At 54.4% G+C, this 19,099-nt stretch overlaps 1 protein-coding gene across 2 annotated transcripts in view; it reads left to right on the top strand.

Annotated features, from left to right (window-relative positions):
- The first annotated feature begins 3,144 nt into the window (after positions 1-3,144).
- Positions 3,145-19,099, top strand: part of RIN3 (Ras and Rab interactor 3) — a 125,471-nt gene continuing 109,516 nt past the window's right edge. Inside the window, exon 1 of one of the 2 annotated variants that reach the window (XM_060620597.3) lies at positions 3,145-3,238. Coding sequence is in view for 1 of the 2 variants with exons in the window: in XM_060620596.3 (XP_060476579.2) it covers positions 3,747-3,790 (44 nt within the window). In the remaining variant the exon portion in view is untranslated. Of the gene's footprint in view, positions 3,239-3,517; positions 3,791-19,099 lie in introns of those variants that run through there. The other variant, XM_060620596.3, reaches the window with a different exon arrangement.

Below are 19,099 nucleotides of genomic sequence, written 5' to 3' on the forward strand. Positions count from 1 at the left end.
GGAGGTGAGAGCTGCCCATGAGGACCCCAGAGATGCAAACCAGCCTCTTATATTTTGGGGTAATAAGTTGAAGTGTTCATCTGTTTATTGCCATAGCCCCGCCACAACTGGACGTCCTCCAGGCCCAGCAAGAAGTGAAGACAGAGAAGGGGCTGCAATCATGGAGAGCCTGGACTCCCTGGTGACGACTAACAGAAGCCCGACTCCAATTGTATTTGAGTTTTTAAAAAAGGAAAAGAAAAAGGACTGTATTCATTCTTGTAACAGAGAGGTCGAATGGTGCAGCTGGCTGTAGACACATCAGAATCTAGACCTCACAGGTGACACTAGGGCCCCATCTCTCCTTGCACTGCTTTTTTCCATCTTGGCTTTCTTCCTGAGTACATTTTACCACATGGTGGCTCAGAGAGCTATTGTGCTACCCCAAGTTCATACTTTCCCAGCTTAGCCAGCTTGAGGTGGGGGGAAGACTGCTGGCTTTCCTGAACAGTGCCAACGAAAAGTCCCAGGGAAGGATCTTATTGGCCCAATTGGGTCACGTGTTGATCCGTGAACCAGCCAATCACTGTGCCCAGTTAAGTGTAGGGCTCTGATTGGCTAGACTAGAATATGTGTTCCCGGTCAGTTGGGGGTAGTTGTCATCTCCACCTGAACCCAGCCGGGAGGAGTAGCTCCTTAAAGGGAAACCAGGTGCCCCGGTACCAGTATTAACAAAGAAACAGAGGCTAGGGGCAGGGGGAAGGAACCTGCGGGTCCAAACAGCAGCAGATGCTCACTCCCCCAGCAGGTGTCCTGAGATCTGTCCGGGGAGAGGAGTGGGGTGTGTGAGGGCTTGAGCGAGTCAAACAGGGACCCAGGAAGGACACTCAGGGCCAACTTGTCAGAGGCCACCACTAAGAGAAGCTGCTTGGATTTCTGGAATCTCGGCAACTTCCTTTTCGGTCAGTTACCAGCAACAGGGGCAGGGTGGACCTCGTCTGGTGTCTACCTGAGGAATTCGGTCTTCACAGAGCAGGTGAGCAACAGGCCTCGTGGAGGCTTCTGTCGGGATGTGGTGAGAACCTTGGGGCTGGTCCCATGGAACCCAGGCTTCGAGGGGCTTGTCCTGTTTCTCAGCCGCAGCCTAGGAAGCTGAAGGAAACCTTTATTTGGGGCGGGGGTGGGGGGGAAGTGGGGGGTTAGTCACAGTCGGCATCAGCATGGTAGGGCCTGAGGGATCGTTGTAGATATGACAGTCGGATAGACCTCTTTCCTGGGGGCCAGGGAGGCCAACAGGCTGGTTCCAGCAACAAGAGACTAATAATGCCACCTGGGGCAGGTGCCCGCTTACACTCATCACTATTACAGCCCAGCAAGTTGAGGCACCAGGAAGTGATGTTCCTGGGGCTACCCCCGCTGGAAGGTCCTGGGGTTGGACATGAACACAAGTCTATTCTCAAAGCTCATGCGTTCAGACAGGAGCTACAGTCCTATCCAGGGAGATGTAGAAAAGATTCTGGTCCAGGGAGCAGACGGTTGAGCCTCCGGAGGAGAGGAAAGGTGAGTGGGAGCTTGGCTATGATCTAATGCGGGAGCCTGGAGGGATGCAGACAGAGGAGGAAGTGATATGGCCGGAGGAGTCAGCGTAGCCTCTTGGACACGGCAGTTTTACAACAAAATAACAGTTTAATTGAGATAGAATTCACGTACCATACAATTCACCCACGTAAAGTGTAGTTCAAAGGTTTTTAGTTTGACCACAAAGTTGTGCAACATCCTCACAGTCAATATCAGACCATTTTCTTCACCATCCACCCCCCTAAAAAAAAATCCCGGAGCCACTAGCAGTCATTCCCCGTGCTCCCTTCCCCCCAGCCTCTAGCAACCACCAATTTAACTCTCTTTCTATATGGATTTGCCCATTCCGGACATTTTATGTAAATGGGATCCTACAGCATGTGATCCTCTGTAACTGGCTTTCTTCCGTTGAGCTCTTTGCCAAGTTCATGCATGTTGAAGCCTGTATCAGTACGCCATTCCTTGTTATGGCCTCACATTATGCCACTGTATGGACGTACCACATTTTGTTTATCCACTCATCAGTTGATAGACGTTTGGACTGTTTCCACTTTTTCACTGATACGGCCAACACCGCGATGAACATTCATGTACAAGCATCTGTGCGAACACGTGTGTTCATTTCTCTGGATACCCACGTGGGGGGTGGCACCGCAGGGTCATGTGGTGACTCCAGGTCTCACCTTTGGAGGAACTGTCAGACCGTTTTCCCAAGTGGCTGCACCACGTTACGTCCCCACCAGGAGGCTGAACGCACTTCTATTTAGGGATGGGGATTCTTTCCTCTCTAGTTTCTGCCAGGCTGATTTGGTGGAAATGTCATGAAAGGCGGGGAGGAGGGTTGTGAGGGGAGTGGCAGGGCAGAGGCATGGAGGGCAAAGACGCCTCGCGATGCTTGTACCAGAGCCCCGGGTCTCAGTCCTGCCTGCGCCCAACTTGCTGGGTGGCCTCGGGTGAGTCTCCTCCTCTCTTTATGTCTCAGTTTTCCTTATCTATAAAATGAAGGCATTAGACCCATGGGTCTCAACGGGGGGACATCTATCTGGCAAAGGCTGGAGACGTTTGGGGTTGTTACAGGGGATGGGCGATGCTCCAGGTATCTAGTGCACAGAGGTCAGAGATGCTCGCCAGACATCCTACGATATGCAGGGCCGCCCCCACGACAAAGAATTGCCTGGTCCCAAATGTCAGTGGTGCCAAGGCCGAAAAACCCTGCGTTAGACTGAGGTGGCCTTGCAAGGTCCAGTCGTGCCCAGTCACGTGAAATGCTCTGAGGGCAGTTTGGGCTCAGGAGGCAGTGTTGAGTGCTGCTGGCGCTTAGAGAAGAGAGGCCTCCTGGTCCCACGGGAGTTGCTGTGGCTGTGGTATTTGTGTGAGCTCACTGGCTTTCCCACCCCGATCCCACCTAGGGGTGGTCCCCAGGATAAGTGAATCACGTGCCCGTGGATGAACAGACCACCTTGTGAAGTAGTGAGCTCACCGTTAGCGGAGGCATCCAAGAGGCCACCTGCCTCTGGTCCGGGGCTGCCCCTGGGCGAGTCTCGGGCTCCTTGGGGCGGGAGGCAAGGCTGCGCCTCCCTGTCTGGCGAGCCCGGCCCGAGTTCCCCACCTGCCGGTCCGCAGGAGCCGGGAGCGCCTTCCTTCTTCCCACGCGACTCTTCGCCGTGTGGGAGACTTTGCTGTAAGTTTCCCTCGCGGCGCTCTCGGGAGCCGCCCGGGCCGCAGCCCCTGCCCGCGGAGGCAGCTCCCGGCGGCTGGACGTCCGCGCCCGGAGCCGCGGTCCCCCCGCCGCCCGCCGCCAGGCCCGGCCCCGGGGGGGGGGGGGGGGGGAGGGGGGAGGGGCGCGGCCGCCGGGCTTCCGCGTGCCCCAGGGGGGCTCCGGGCCGCCCGCCGCCGGCGAGAGGCTTTTGACAAAAACCCCTTGACCACCAAGGCCAGCCTCTTCCTGAAAGCCCCGCGCGCTCGGATACAGGAAGTGGAAGCCAGCGAGCGCCCCAGAGCGCGGCGGCGGCGGCGGCGGCGGCGGCGGCGGCGGCGGCGGCTTCCGACTCGGCGCGGGGCTGGCGGCGGCGCCCGGCCGGGCCCTTCCCGAGGGCCAGCGCCAGGGCCATGCGGGCGCCCGGGGCACGGCGGTCCGCCCCGCCCGGCGCCTGAGCCCCTCCGTCCGCGGTCCCGGAGCTGCCGGCGGCATGATCCGACGGGCCGGGGCGCCCGAGCGCGGGGACCCCGCGGGGTAAGTCTTGCCTCCCCCACCCCCCCGGGAGTGCTCGGAGCTCGCGAGGGAGCCCCGGCCGTCCGGCCTCGGGGCGTCGGGTGAGTCCGAGCCCCGCGGCCACGGCCGGGGCCGGACTCCGCTTCTGCGCGGAAGGGGGCCGCGCTGGTGGCTGCGGGACCCGGGGACTTGGCCAAAGTTCGAAGCTCAGACGTCACCGCTCGCTGGAAAACCAGCTAAGCGGCCGGGTGCGAGAAAAGCGTCTCTACCTGTCAGAGCCGGGGCGGAGGGGCTGCGTGGATGCGGCCCCCTCCCCCGGCTCTTGTCTCGCCTGAACTTCAGAAGCAATCACGCGGGGTCCGGGTCGCGCCAGCCTCCTGCACCCGCCGCTCCGCCTGCGTCCCCGCGCGCGTCCTGGGACGCTGACGACTAGGCGGGCGTGGGGTGGGGGCCGGGGTCCCCGTAAGTTCGGGCGCCAGCGGCCCCGACAGCTGACGAGTCCGCCTAGACCGCGGTCCCACCGGGATCCCCTTCCCCCGTCCCTCAGGCGGGTCCGGGGACGGTGACCTTCGGACCTGCCTTTATCAAGCCCTGGGGAGGGTCCGGGCGCACGGGTTGCGCTGGGGTCTGGTGGGTCCCGGGGAGAAGGCACAGCTTGGCATGCGTGAAGCCGAACTTGTTTGGGAACTGACTTGTTTGGGAGGGGTCTCGTGTGCCTCGTCTTATGTCCCCCACCCCCACCGAAGTTGCTTTTGGACGTTGCTCAGGGCTGCGCTCCGGGGAGAAGCTTCCCTCCCTGCCGCCCAGCCCAGCGGGCGTCTCGCGAAGCTTCGGGGGGGGGGGGGGGGGGTTGAAGAGGCTTCAGTTCCAGTGGTGGATTCTTGGGAAGGCCTCTTAGAACCTTTCGGGGTGTCAAGGTTGACGGGCGCCCACCCCCACCCCTGCCCCGAGGCTGCCATTCCTGGCTTTTTGGTTTAAAACTCCCGGGCCTGTTTCAGTGATGGACACCCAGCTGCTGCCTGGCCTAGCTCCATGACCCCAGGAGCTCCATGACCCCTAGCTCCAGCTCCCAGGGCCTCAGTTCTCTGCTCTGTAAAACAAGAGGGATGGGCCGATCTTGTGCAGTTCTGGACTGGGGGACAGCTGGAGGTGACTGGTTCCCACTCTGGCGGGCTGGGGGCTTAAACTCTTCTGGATCTGAATGCCTTCCTCCTCCCTTTTGCCCCATCGCCGCCCTTCCCCAGAAATTCTGCCTGTATGCTTTCTCTTGGAAGTAACGTCTGGAAAGACAAATGCCATCCGGTGGGAAGAATTGGAAATTATGTTGGGGAGGGGGCCCCTCAGGGGCAAGTCTCTGCCACACCCAATATTGCAGGGTGGAGCCAGGAGGCGTTTCCCATGGAAGAAGGGGTGGTGAGGGGCCAGGGTCCTGACCTGTCCAGCTTCCCTTTCCCCACCCCTCCCCAGGAGTGACCCCCCCTCACCTACTTCCTCTTGCTTTTCTTTGTTCATTACTGGACCAGTTACTTAACCTCTCTGTGCCTGGGTTTACCTATCTATAAAATGAAGATAAATAGTAGTAACTATCCTCACAGGGTTGTTTTGAGGGTTAAATGAGATAATGCATAAAGAGTTTTGCACATTGGCCTATAGGGTAAACTCTTAATAATAATAATTATTATTATCATTCCCACTTGTTGATAATAGCACCAGTTATTTAACCTTGGACAAGAGACCTGGTCTTGCCTCCTCTGTAAATTGGGGGTAATAATAACACCAACTTCATAGGATTGTTATGAGGTTTGGAAGAGTTAATATTCAAGCAGCTGCCTACAGGCAGCCGTGGGTTAACACACCAGCTCAGGCCTGCTTAGATGTGCCTGGCACATTCTAAGGAATATTGGTTTGCTGCTAAAAACATCACTTTATTTAAGAGGACCTTTTGTGCTGGAAGGGTTCCTAAATAGTTATCTCACCGAAACTCATACCTGGTAGGTACTTGGATACCTCCAGGGACGGAGAACTTGCCACCACTGTGGCAGTCCTAAGACAGGAATTCCTGAACTGGAGTTGCAGGTGCCTCCCTCTAACTTCTTACCATATCAGACCCTGTTCTGCCCTGGGGAGCCCAGACCTTGACTCTCAAGTACTACAAGGCAGTTTTCGGGTGCACCCCAGGCACCCCCTGTTCCCCGGGCCGCATGTCCACCTGTGTTACAGTCCAAAGATGAGGAGGAGCAATCATCTGTGATTCCTCACCCCCATGCCACCCCCAGGCCCCACCGACCACTTGGGGCTGGGTTCTGAGTCCTCAGAGGAGGACTCCTCTTTCCACTGGGCTTCCAAAAGTCCTCTCCTTCTCGCTGTGATGTTCAGACAGCTGGGAAGAATGTCTCCTACTCTGACCCCCCAGAGCTCAGAGAGCCCCCTGGAATAGGAGTGTGAGGACCTTGGCAAGCAAGGTCTGTCTCCTCCTTGGCGCAGATGTCGGCTGGGGAGAAAGAAAAGGCAGACTGCCCAGTATCCTAGGTGTAGACACTTTTTCTCCTTCGGTTCAACAAATAGTGTTTACATTAGGTGGGGGCGGGCGCCCAGCATTAAACCAAGCCCCTTCCCACTTGCAGCTGATGTGGGAGATGATGACAGAAGGTGGTCTGGTGGGGTTAAGGCTTGGGGGATGCTGGGGGCTGCAGATGGGGTTTGCACACAGGTGATCTGATTTGGCTTGGGGCTATATCGCAGACAGACTGTAGCAGAGAAAGCAGAAGCAGAGAAGTCTGCTGGGAAGGAAGTTCTTCAGTGGGCAGGAGGGCGGGTAGTGACCAGGGAGACAGGAGAGGGAGAGGCGCTGGCCTCTGAAGGGATGAACGGGAGGTGAGGAGGGAGTGGGGAGGCGCAGAGATGACCCCGGTGAAGCTGTGACCTGTGGAGGGGCCGGACGCCAACCTGTGTGCAGGGGTCACTGAGGACGCGTATACTCAAAGCCCACACTTTTATGTTTGATGAATTGAGAGTCTGCTTAAGATTTTATTTGAAAAAGGATTCCACTCTTGCATCTAATCCAATCCCCTAACTTTTTAAAAAAATTTTTTTTAACGTTTATTTATTTTTGAGACAGAGAGAGACAGAGCATGAACGGGGGAGAGGCAGAGAGAGAGGGAGGCACAGAATCGGAAGCAGGCTCCAGGCTCTGAGCCATCAGCCCAGAGCCCGACGCGGGGCTCGAACTCACGGACCGCGAGATCGTGACCTGAGCTGAAGTCGGACGCTTAACTGACTGAGCCACCCAGGCGCCCCTCCAATCCCCTAATTTAACGACAAGAGAAAGGAGACCCAGAAAGAGGAAGTGATTTACCCAAGGTCTTAGGAGCTGGAGGTGGGGCTGGGCCTAGAAATTGGGTCTCCTGAGCCTTGGGCCTTGAAGGGGCTGTCTGGGCAAAGCCCCAGGGTTTGGGAGACCCCTGGCTTTCTGCCTCATGCCTAACATAATGCGGGGATCCTGCTGAACTCCTTGAGAGAAGTCCCTCATTCACTCCCAGCTCTAAGACAGGGGACTCCTCTGGGGTGGGGCCCACCCAGAGCAATGATGAATTCAGGGTCCCAGATACCAACTCCAGCTCTGCCCGGCGACCTGGGCCTCCTTGCTTGCAGGGGCTAATGCCTCTGGGTGGTCCTGGCTGGCACTCGGCTGGGAGACCCACCCCCTTCCAGACCAGAAGAGAGGCTGCGGCCCACAGGCAGCAAAGGGTTACCTAACCAGCTCAGGCCTGTACTTCTGAACCCTGAGAAGCCCCCGTGCCTCCCCTGGGAAGCATTAGGGGGTGAAGGCTCAGGGTCTGCTTGGGACAGGGGAGTCTTAGCACATTTGTCCCTTAGGACCTCTTCCCAATCTCCCCTACCACCTGATAGGACCTATCCTGGGCCTGGGTCCCTGTTTAGTGATCTTTACTGAGACTGAAAACATTAAAAACTACAAATCCTGTAAAGGCACCTGCATTTTAATCCAGGAGATCGGGAAATAAAAGAGGGAACCCAACCAAAAATATGTATGATGGTTGAATGGGGGGGACCCACCCAGGCCCCTCACTGCCCTCTCAGGCCTTCCTGGAGCTCCACTTTATACACAGGAATCTGAGCTGGCCTGCAGTGCCTCTCAGGAAGGGGCCAGAGCAGAGGGGAGGAAGGAATGCTGATTGGCAACCACACACTCGGTCCCTTACATCACATCCCAGAGTCCATCTGTCCCTTGAGTGAGGGTTGTCGCCAGTTCATGCCTATGCAGGCCATGACAAATGAGCAGAACTGGGTAGGGAGCAATGAGGAGGGAGGGCAGGTTTGGAGGGGAGAAGTGTCTGAGCAAACTTGGAAGGGGAAAAGTGGAGGGTCTACCCCTCCCTTATCAGAACGAGAGAGGCACATCTTGGTTGGGAGACACTAACAGAAAGGCCTGGCATAGGAAGAGGGCCCATCCTCAGCGTCTGGGTGCCCAGAAAGAGCCCCAACGGGGGGGAAGTGCCTCAGAAAAGTCCCAGACTTCCTGTTTGCCCCCATGGCTCTCTGCCCACCCTCCCCCCCCCCCCCCCATCCGGGAGTCACCTTCAGAAGGGAGTGAGAGCCCAGGAGTCATCTTGTTCTTGGCAAGTTGGCTTGGAGACAGTGAGTGCTGCTCTGGCAGCCAGCTCTAGAACTTTTGCCTACGTAACTGTTACCCTGAACCTGCCGTTTATCCCATGCCCCAGGGGCGGCCAAAACATGGATGTTTTCTTCAACACTGGAACTAAAGATGAAAATCACGATGTTAATGACTTTTCTAAACTGTAGATTTCCCCTTGATCTCATCCTACCACCACCCGCTCCCCCCACCCACCCCAAAATAAGCCCTTCTGGTGAAATGGTTCTTGCTGCTAGAGACAGAAGACAGACAGCCAGCCACATCGAGGTCCCCCTGGAGGGGTGGAGAAAACAGCATGACTCCCATAACCCCTGGTCACCCTTAGGTGCCATGATCTCCTATTTAAAAACCCCTTAAGGACTCCCTGTCTTCCATACCCCATTCCAGTCCTTCACGAAGCCAATGTACAGCCTTACTTTTTCTGTTCCCCTTGGCACGCACAGCTGCCATAGCCTCCCCTGCCTTTGCCCACAAAGTTCCTTCCAACTGGAATGCCGTCACCTCCTCCATGAAGCCTTCCATCCACACCAGCTCTTCTTGAATCCTCAAAAAACTTTATGCACGAGCTACTTATTTACCTAGCAAGAAACCAAAACCCCATTAATATCATGTCTTCCTGTTTATATTATGAACTTCCAAATAAAAGGGATCAGATCTTTACATCCATGTCTTTTTGTCCTGCACACAGCTGGCACTCAATAAATGCTTGAGAACAATGACATACTGAACAGGATTCTAAAAATTGCCTCGCAGCCTTCCCTTGTGGGACAACAAGGCGGCTGGCCACCCAGGAAATTGGGTAGGGACCCTGTATAGGCACCAGTCACTTCGTTTTATCCTCCTCAGCGGGGTCCCCTAATTCTAGCTGCGCTCCCTCACTTCTCCGAGAGAGAGGGTGGGAGACGGTGAAGCCAGCTCTGGATTACCAATAGATACTTCGTCCTCAGCTGAGAGAGCAGAGTTAGCTGGCTGTACAGGTTCTGGGTGAGCCCAGCCTGGGTCATTGGGTCCCGAGGGCAGGTCTGTGGTCCACTGAAAAACTAGGAAGGGGTGTGTGTGTGTGTGTGTGTGTGTGTGTGTGTGATGTGTATCAGCCAAGGCTGCCAAACTCTTTTCCTGGGCAGAACTGTTATTTTGTTTGTTTTTTGTTTTTTACTGTTTGTTTATTTTTGAGAGAGCAAGAGACAGAGTGGGAGCAGGGGAGGGGCAGAGAGAGAGGGAGACACAGCATCCGAAGCAGGCTCCAGGCTCCCAGCTGTCAGCACAGAGCCCGAGGCAGGGCTCGAACTCAAAGAACCAGCGAGATCATGATCTGAGCTGAAGTCGCTCAACCGACTGAGCCACCCAGGCGCCCCCAGGGCAGAACTGTCTTTTATTCTGAGATGGGAGTTTTGTTTTGTTTGCCATGTTAATTCTCCTTTTTTCTATGAAACGATTGGGTAAATTGATGGTGGTTGTTAGTTTTTGGTGTCTTTTTCTGCAAAATAAAAATCGCTGAAGGAAAGTCTGAGAAACGCCGCTGTAGTTGCTTCAGGAGGATTCGTCCGTCCTGCACCCCCTTCATGCCCATGCCAGAGCCAGCTACACCTGGGGGTCGGAGTCCCCCTAATTGTATCATCCTTTGCTCATCTGCAAGATGCTTAGGGGCTTGCTGAGGATGTAGGATGTCTCCAGAGTCCCGTCCCTGTGGTGATTTGGGAGAATACTAGGAAGCAAGTGTCTGTCGCTGGGCCTCATTTTTCAACGAACTCAGTGATCTCTGGGTTCCCCCTTGGTCTGACATTCAGTGATTCCCCGAATACTGGCCAACGGGCAGCAGAAGCTGGTGTCCTGGAGTAATATCAGAGCTCAGGGGATTGATGTGCCAGCTGGAGATGACCTAGCCTTTCTTCCTTCTGATGGCTGGAAGGGCAGCCTGTGGAACAGTCTAGAATATACGGGTACACTTTCATAAGAAACAGAGACTCAGAAGGGAGACTTCTGGGTCATTACCCTGACCGAGTACCTGGAAGGAAATGTTTTCTCACTGCTGTGGGTTTATTTTTGAAGAACCATTTTTAAAGGAAAAAGTGCATGGGTTGTGGAAGCCCACTCTGGGGACAGGCCTCTGCTGTCCTGCTAGAATGTGCCGACTGGACGGCATTGGAGTGGCGTCTCTGAGTGTGACTGGATTCCCGCGCTGGCCATTTTGGGTGGTTGCTGAGGAGACACCGAGGAGATCACAGGCAGCCTCACGTCGCGGAGTTTCTGGTGGGAAGGCTGTCCCGTCAGGGCTTGAGAGGGATGACATCCGAGGGAGGGGGCTCTCTGCCGGGTAACCCCCAGGGCCTCCCCACAGCACACCCGGTACCGTCCTGAAGTAGACAGCTGTCCCTGTGCCTGCAGGCCGCAGATGGCACCTTGTGCCTCCCCTGCCCACCCCCCACAGAGCTATCCAGTGAACCCAGAACCTTCTCTCCTGCCCACGTGGCTTGGAAAGAGAGAAAAGCGATGGGTGGGTACAGAGGAATCCTTCCCTCTGACTCGGTGTCCACAGGGCGGTGGGGAGGGCCTTACGGACTCCATACCTGTGTGGCTGTCAGCCTTGGCCTTTGATAGAAGCATCTGGAAGCCACCATCATGGCCGCCATCTCAGGCTCTCTCCACCTGCCAGTAAGTCCTCTGCTGCCCCAGGCAGCTCTTCTGCCCAGGGGGGTGGAGCTTGAGGAGGCCGCCCCAGTGGCTAAAACCATTCTGGGGGTCAAAACTTCTGGGGGTCAGAAACAACTCTGGGGGGTCATCAGAGTGCCTTGCCCCCATCTCGCCAGTAATTTCTGGGAGTTCCTGGGAGTGTTCCCACTCCAATTTGTACTCGTTTGAGAGAACGAACCAGCCCGCTATAAAAAATGTTAGTTCCTTTTTAAAACAAACGGGCTAGAGAGCGGTTGCGGTCAAGACCTGTTGTGTCGTGTGCACTGTGGTAACAGTGCACACTCAGGCCACATCCTATGGGCTCATGGCACTAGCCTCAGGGCCAGGCCCCCCCTGCACGCTCTGTCCTAGGACCAGGCAGAGTGACGGTTCCCCCCCTGCCCCACCCCCACCCTACCCCGAACCTGGCTCCACCCACAAGCCTGGAGCCTGGGGTGGGGGACATAAGGATTCTAGGCGGGGGAGGCCAGGGTTGGGGACCTTTGGATCCTGATGGTAAGATCTGCCTTAGAGGGACCATCTTGTGCAACCCTTCCCCCATGAAGGTGGCCCCCGCTTCACCACTGACTCTGGGTTCTTAGTCAAAGCCAAGAACTTTTTATCCCCTAGTTAAGAGATGGGACTTCAGATGTCAACACCACCCCAGCTCCTTGACTCACATTTGATAGGAGATATCAGGGCTGATGAAAAAGCCTGTTTTCTGAAGATAGAAAGAGGAGAGAGGGATGTGGAGAGGGACAGCCCGGAAGGAGGAAAGGGGGCCACGACAGTCGCAGAGAAGACTTCTTCTTGGGCACAGGTTTCCCCAGAGCGAAATTATTCCTGGGGTCAGTAAGTGTGCTTTTTCACCCACCCCTGAAAACCAAAGAAATAAAAGACTCTGCATCTGAAATTCTCAGTCTGATGATCTTTGGCTAAAGGAGCAAGCTATCAAGGAGGGATTCACCAGGGACCTTTCTCCCCAGCCTCCATGTCTCCAGCTTCCTTAATCTCAATCACTGTCAGAGATGGCTACTCTAAGTTTCTCTAGGGGTATTGCAGTTCAAAGCAAGGACTTACCCTTCTACCAATGGCATCTGATGACGGCATTTATTTATTTAAAAAAAAATTTTTTTTTAATGTTTATTTATTCTTGAGCGAGTGAGAGGCAGAACGTAAGGGGGGGAGGGGCAGAGAGAGAGGGAGACACAGAATCCAAAGCAGGTTGCAGGCTCTGAGCTGTCAGCACAGAGCCCAACGTGGGGCTTGAACTCACAAACCACAAGACCATGACCTGAGCCAAAGTCAGACACCTAACCGACTAAGCCACCCAGGTGCCTCTGATGATGGCATTTATTATGCTTACTTCTTTCTGTTCTTGTCATTTTTGAGAGAGCATCCATCTAAAATACATTCAGGGGAATGTATTTTCTCAACTAGTATCTTCTTTATCCATCTTTATCCATCTATCCATCCATCGATCCATCCTCCCATCCATCCAACCATCCATCCATCCATCCATCCATCCATCCATCCATCCATTCATCCATCCTTCCATCCATCCATCCTTCCATGCATCCATCCATCCATCCATCCATCCATCCATCCATCCATCCTTGCTTCCATCCATCCATCCATCCATCCATCCATCCTTCCATCCATCCATCCACCCACCCACCCTTCCTTCCGTCTGTCCGTCCGCCCGTCCATCCATCCATCCTTCCGTCCATCCATCCATCCATCCATCCTCCCTTCCATCCATCCATCCTTCCTTCCATCCATCCATCCTCCCTTCCATCCATCCTCCCTTCCATCCATCCATCCTTCCTTTCTTCCTTCCTTCCTTCCTTCCTTCCATCCACTCATCCATCCTCGCATCCATCCATCCATCTATCCTTCCATCCATCCATCCATCCTCCTTTCCATCCATCCTTCCATCCTTCCATCCTTCTATCCACCCATCCATCCATCCATCCATCCATCCTTCTATCCACCCATCCATCCATCCATCCACCCATCCTCCCTTCCTTCCTTCCATCCTTCCTTCCTTCCTTCCTTCCTTCCTTCCTTCCTTCCTTCCATCCATCCATCTGTCTTCACATCCATCCATCCATCCATTCATCCATCCTTCCATCCAACCTTCCTTCCTTCCTTCCTTCCTTCCTTCCTTCCTTCCTTCCTTCCTTCCATCCTCCCATCCATCCATCCATCCATCCATCCATTCTTCTATCCTCCCATCCATCCATCCATCCATCCATCCATCCATCCATCCTTCCATCCATTCACCCATCCATCTATCCTCCTATCCGTCCATCCACCCACCCATTCATTCATCTATCTGTCCATTTACTGAACATCGAGGAGTTTCCAGTTTATCTATTAGGGAAAATAAGAGAAATATGCACATAATTAACTCACAGGGCACTACATGAAAACATACAAACATGCGTATGCTATGGTAAGCAGGAATGACCTTCTGGTAGAGGTGGCATCTGGACTGGGTTTTGAAGGATAAGTAAGTTTTTAACAGCTGAAATCAGGTGTATGCAGAGAAGGGCATCCTCATAGGAGAAAAGCACAGAGCAGGAAGGTGAGAAAGGACAAGTTGCATGTGGAAGCCCTCAAGAGCCTGATTTGGGGACAGGGAGAGAGAGTTCTGTGTGGGGTGAACCTAGAAAGGGAGTTGGGGCCCCCTTGGTAACAGGTGGAAGAGCTTGGATTTTACCATGGTGGCGAAGACCACAGGTCTGTTTCAGAGCTGGGCAACCCTAGGCAAGTCCCTGCACCTTTACCCGCCAGGACACCTTTCTTTTTTTTCTCTGCCACATGGAGCAAGGAGGATCCCTGCTTTACAAGGTTGTCACCATTACAAGGGGTTGGGAGCTCTTTCCTGTATGTATATAGGGTGTGTGTGTGCACACGAATTCATACACTATTGGTTTTCTCCCCCAAATTTATTACCTACCTGAAAAAGGTCACACAAAAATAGTGGCATTTACAGCATCAAACATTTTAATCTCTTTGAGGCTACACCCAGTCTGAGTACCTGTTAATTTCAGTCTTTGCATGCAGTTTTGATCTGCATGTATATGTTAATTTGTGTTCCTTTTTTTTCATTGTTTCCTATATGCATTTTTATATGCTGTGCTGTGGACATATGTTACCCATGTATCATCTTTGATGGCCTCATATGATTAATGATTGCAGTTGGCACAGACACTGGTCAACTTCTTTCTAGTCCTTTCTGTTTTAAATGAAGCTCCTGAAAACTTAGGTGGAAACTTATGTGGGGCTAGGGTTTGAGGCCCAATTCTTTGAGATAGATCACCACCCTAGAGTATTTGAAATCAAGGGTGGGGGCGCCTGGGTGGCTTGGTCGGTTAAGCGTCCGACTTCGGCTCAGGTCATGATCTCACGGTCTGGGAGTTCGAGCCCCGCGTCGGGCTCTGTGCTGACAGCTCAGAGCCTGAAGCCTGTTTTGGATTCTGTGTCTCCCTCTCTCTCTGCCCCTCCCCTGTTCATGCTCTGTCTCTCTCTGTCTCAAAAATAAATAAACGTTAAAAAAAAAAAAATTGAAATCAAGGGTGAAGTAGAGCCTGTTGATTGGTCCCTGAATTTTAATTGGGTGTAAATTTTAGCTGAACACTGCTAGGTGTGGCCATGTGATTAAGTTCAGGATGGTGAAATATAAGTGAGGAGTGCAGTTTGCTTGGACATGTCCTTAAAGAGAAGGGGCGTGGCTTTCTCTCCTTTCCTCTTCCCTGTTGGCTGGAATGCAGATGTGATGGTGGGAGTCGAAGCATCCATCTTGGACTTTGAACTCAATTTGAGAAAGGAAGCTATATAGGGGGCAGCAACAATGTAGTAAGGGTCCTAGACATGTTGGAGCATCATCCCGACTCTGGATCACTTCCTCGGGCTTTTCTATAACAGAAGAATACATCTCTATATGAATTAAGTCACTGTTATTTTAGATTTTCTGATACTCACAGACAAACTTGATCCTAACATAAAAACTGTTCTCTCTCGTCACACAGCAGCAGATTTTGTCAGAAATAATAAAGCTGCTTTGCAGGACTGCCTGCGAGTCTTCATTTCCTAGTGGAGGTTGGAAGGAGGAAGAGGAGGAGAGAGAGAAAAGGCGGTTTTGGGGTGACTAGGCTCTTATTTCAAAGACTAGATTGCAAACATTTTCTTCATACTGGGTGTCTGTGAGTTTTAGATTTCACCAGAAGCTACAGACTAGCTATTCTGGCTTGAGTTCTAACTCCCCAATTCTGTGCCTTGACAAGGCTAAATACTGCTGAGCAACTGTGTCTCTTCTCTCAGCCTCAGTTTCCCCATCTCTGCTCTAGATGGAGAACCCTCATAGGTTAACCCCCCCTGTGCTGACCTCTGCAGCTCCTTCTGAGATCGAGTCTCCTGTCACACAAGCACGAGAAAGGCCAGGCCCAGTCTCAGTAGCGCCTGTGTCCCTGCTGGCTGGCACCATTTGCCCATTCATTCATTCATTCATTGCCTCTTTATTGAGCACTTGCTGGGTGCCAGGGTGGGTTTGTGCTGAACACCGGCCTCTGGAGGTCTTGAATGACCTCTCTGCCTGGCCTTGGGAAAGATTTGTCCAGAAATGGCCAGGGCTTGACATCCCCTTCCGAGGATAGCACAGACTTATTTGGAGCCTATCAGAGCCTGCTCGGAGTGGTCCTGCACAGCCCAGGATTGCTCCCTGGGCATGCAGAGGCCCTCAAGGCTGCCTGTGTCTGAGAGGTCCCATGTGTGGCCTGGGATTGAGTGGGGTGGGCTGTCTGGACAGGCTGAGCAAGTGTCCCTGGAAAGGGTTTGAAAGACAGTCGTCTTCTTTTTATAGGCCAAAGCAGCCCCCATCCCTGCTTCTAGCATCATCAGATGTCCAGAGCTCAGTTTTTCTCTGGGGACTCCCTAATCCAGCCCCTGCTTACAGATGAGTCTGTGGCACAGAGAGGGAAGTGATTGTCCTGATGTCTCAACAGCTGGACCCAGGCTCTTTCCAAGGCTCTGTGAAGGTGCCTAGGCCATTCCTTTGCATGAGGCATTGGAGATGGGGGCAAGGGGAGGGGTACTGGCACACCAGTCTTCACCGACTGCCTCTCCCTCCAGCCTCTGGAAAGGTGAGCTCTTTCCTGCCTCGGAGACTGAACACATGCACCCCACTTACACTTCCTGTAAAAAGCCTAGGAGACTGTCAGGCCTCCAGGGCTGTTGCATACAGTTGTGCAGGTTGTTCACTGCACAGAGGCACCTGGCTGAGAGAGAAACACGTGGGGGCTGAAAATTCATTCTCCTGCCAAGCCACGCACGATGTCAAGTGGTGAGAGGGTGGTGAGGGGATTGCCTGCATTCATGGGGAGGAAGGAGTGTCTTTTTCTAACGTGTGCAGAGGCATCAAACAGGCGAGCTGGAAGCCCGGACAGAAGACCCCGCAGCACCCTCAGAGCCTTGCTCCTCACGCCCGCGCAGTGTACTCTCTGGCCCAGTAGACTGTAAGCTCCCGAGGGCAGAAAGTGGCTCCTCTTGGCAGGGTGTCATCGCCAACTGAGCACCGTGCTAGGCGGTGTTCAACTCCCAGAACAGTCGTGCTGAGCGAGAGGTGTGAGGGCTGGGGAGGAGTGTCCAGCACAAGGCTTGGAAAATGTTTGTTGAGTGAATATATGGCAGGTTAATGCCGAGGAGAGAGGTCAGGAGAGGTTGACAGGACAGAGGGCATGTGGGAGAAGGAAAGGGGCCTGGGAGGCCTGCATCTTGCGGGGGGACCAGTAGACCAGGGGTGGGGGTCCTGGACAAGCTGTCGAGGCCGACTCTGGGCGGGAGGCCCTAAGCACAGAGGCTGTGGCTGGGGAAAGCAGGCACCCCTGGTGCGACTCCTGGCGCCACCTCTGCAGGGCCGGGGCTGAGCTGGGCACGATGCGGGGTAACTGCCGAAGCCCCAAGCTCTTCCCCAGGCCTTAGACTCCCAGCCAGCTCAGTGTCTGGGAGCACGGCGCTCGTCCAGCAATGACCTGACGACTCACCCTGGCCGCAAGGACCCTCCGTCTTGTGGGGACATAGGAGCAACGTGCAGTGCCGTGCCTACGGGGTGCAGGATAGTCACCTGGAGTGCCGGGGTGCCAGCTGGCTGAGGGTATCTTGCTCAGACGCGGGTGCATCTGGGACAGCTCTCTTGGGGGCGAGAGCCAGGCTGAGCAACACCTGGGAGTTTCCCGCATAAATGTGGGGTGAGCCAGCTTGGCCGTGTGGGGGGTGCTGCAGGCTCAGCGGGCCGGACATTAGCACCCTGCATGGATGGAGGATGGCCTGTGCCGGAGAGGGGACCAGACAGCAGTCCCCTGAAGGCCACGGAGAGTGAGACAGGTTTGTTCTGCATTTAAAAATCTCAGCCGTGTATCCATTTCCCAGGGCTGCTCTAACGACGTAACACAGACTAGGGGGGGTTAAAGCAAGAGACATTTATTCTCTCACGGTTCTGGAGGCCAGGGGTCCGAAATCAAGAGGGCATCGGGGCCTGTGAGACTGGGCAGACTCGCCCTTCCTCTTCCCAGCTTCTGGGGGCCCCCGGCCGTCCGTGGGGGCCCTCGGCTTGCAGCAGCATCACCCCAGCCTCTGCCTTGTTCGTTACGTGGCCGTCAGCTGCCTGTGTGTGTGTCTCTGTCTGTTCTCTTCTTATAAGGACACCGGTCATACTGGATCCGGGCCCACCCTGCTCCAGTATGACCTCATCTCAACTCGTCGCATCCGCAACAACCCTCCTTCCAAATAAGGTCACATTCTGAGGGGCTGGCAGTTAAGACTTCAGCGTATCTTTTTGGGGGACACAGTCCAACCCATAACAAGCTAAAATTTACATAGAGTAAAATTCACCTTCTTGTGTGTTCATTTCTACACACTTTGGCAAACGTAGACGGTTGTGTAACTGCCACCACAACCAAGATACGGAATAGCCTGTCCCTGTGTGGAATTCCCCGCCCCCCGCCCCCCAATCCTGGCAGTCACTCATTTCTCAGGTCCTCGAGTTCTGCCTTTTTGAGAACGCCATATGCACGCTGCCTTGTGAGCCTGGCTTCTTTCACTTAGCTGAGTGCATGGGAGATCTGGCCGCGGCTGTGTCTCAGGATGGTGTTCGTTTTCACGGCTGAGAATATTTCATCGTATCGGACACACCACAGTTGGTGCGTCCACTCACCCACGGCAGCACATTTGGGTCATTTCCAGTTTTGGGCAGTGGCAAATACAGTCACACAAACGGTTGCACAAAGGGTATAGGTTTCGGGTAGGGAACCACAAGGGCCGGCTCGCATTCGGGCTCCTGTGTGAAGAAGGACGCGGGGTGGGGGCAGCAGTGTGTGGGGAGACCGAAAGGAAGCACCCGCAGGGCTCCAGGCGAGCAGTGATGCTGGCCTGGTCAAGGGTCTCGGCAGGGGAGAAGTGGGCCCGCTGGAGCATATCTAGGAGGTAGAGTGGACAGAGCCTGGTGGCGGACTGGGTCTGTGCCATGGCAGCGTGGGGGCCCGGCCCCCGCCTCCCCAGGGGAGGGTAGCCCTTGCAGCTCAGCGTGACTGGACGCGTGGAGCTGATGAGCGGAACATCACGGTGCAATGGTTACGGGCGTCGTGAACCCTGGAGCCAACTGTCAGGGTTGACAGTCTACCCTCTGCCTCAGTTTCCTTCTCTGTAACACAGGGATACTAATGGTTCTGAATTCGCAGAGCTCTTACCGTATCATAGGAGTTAACACGCGTGGGGAGCTTGAACAGAGTCTGACACGTAGTAGGTGTTCAAGAAGCCAGAACCAGGGATGCCCGGCCGGCTCAGTCAGCAGAGCGTGTGACTCTCGATCTCAGGCTTGTGAGTTCAGGCCCCACGTTGGGGGGGGGGGGGGATTTATTCCAAAAATAAACTTTGGAAAATAAGTGAAAAAAAAATAACCCTGAACCACGGTCAGTGGTCTCCTGAAG

Source organism: Panthera onca, chromosome B3, assembly GCF_046562875.1.
Source record: "Panthera onca isolate mPanOnc1 chromosome B3, mPanOnc1 haplotype 2, whole genome shotgun sequence".
NCBI lineage: Eukaryota > Metazoa > Chordata > Mammalia > Carnivora > Felidae > Panthera > Panthera onca.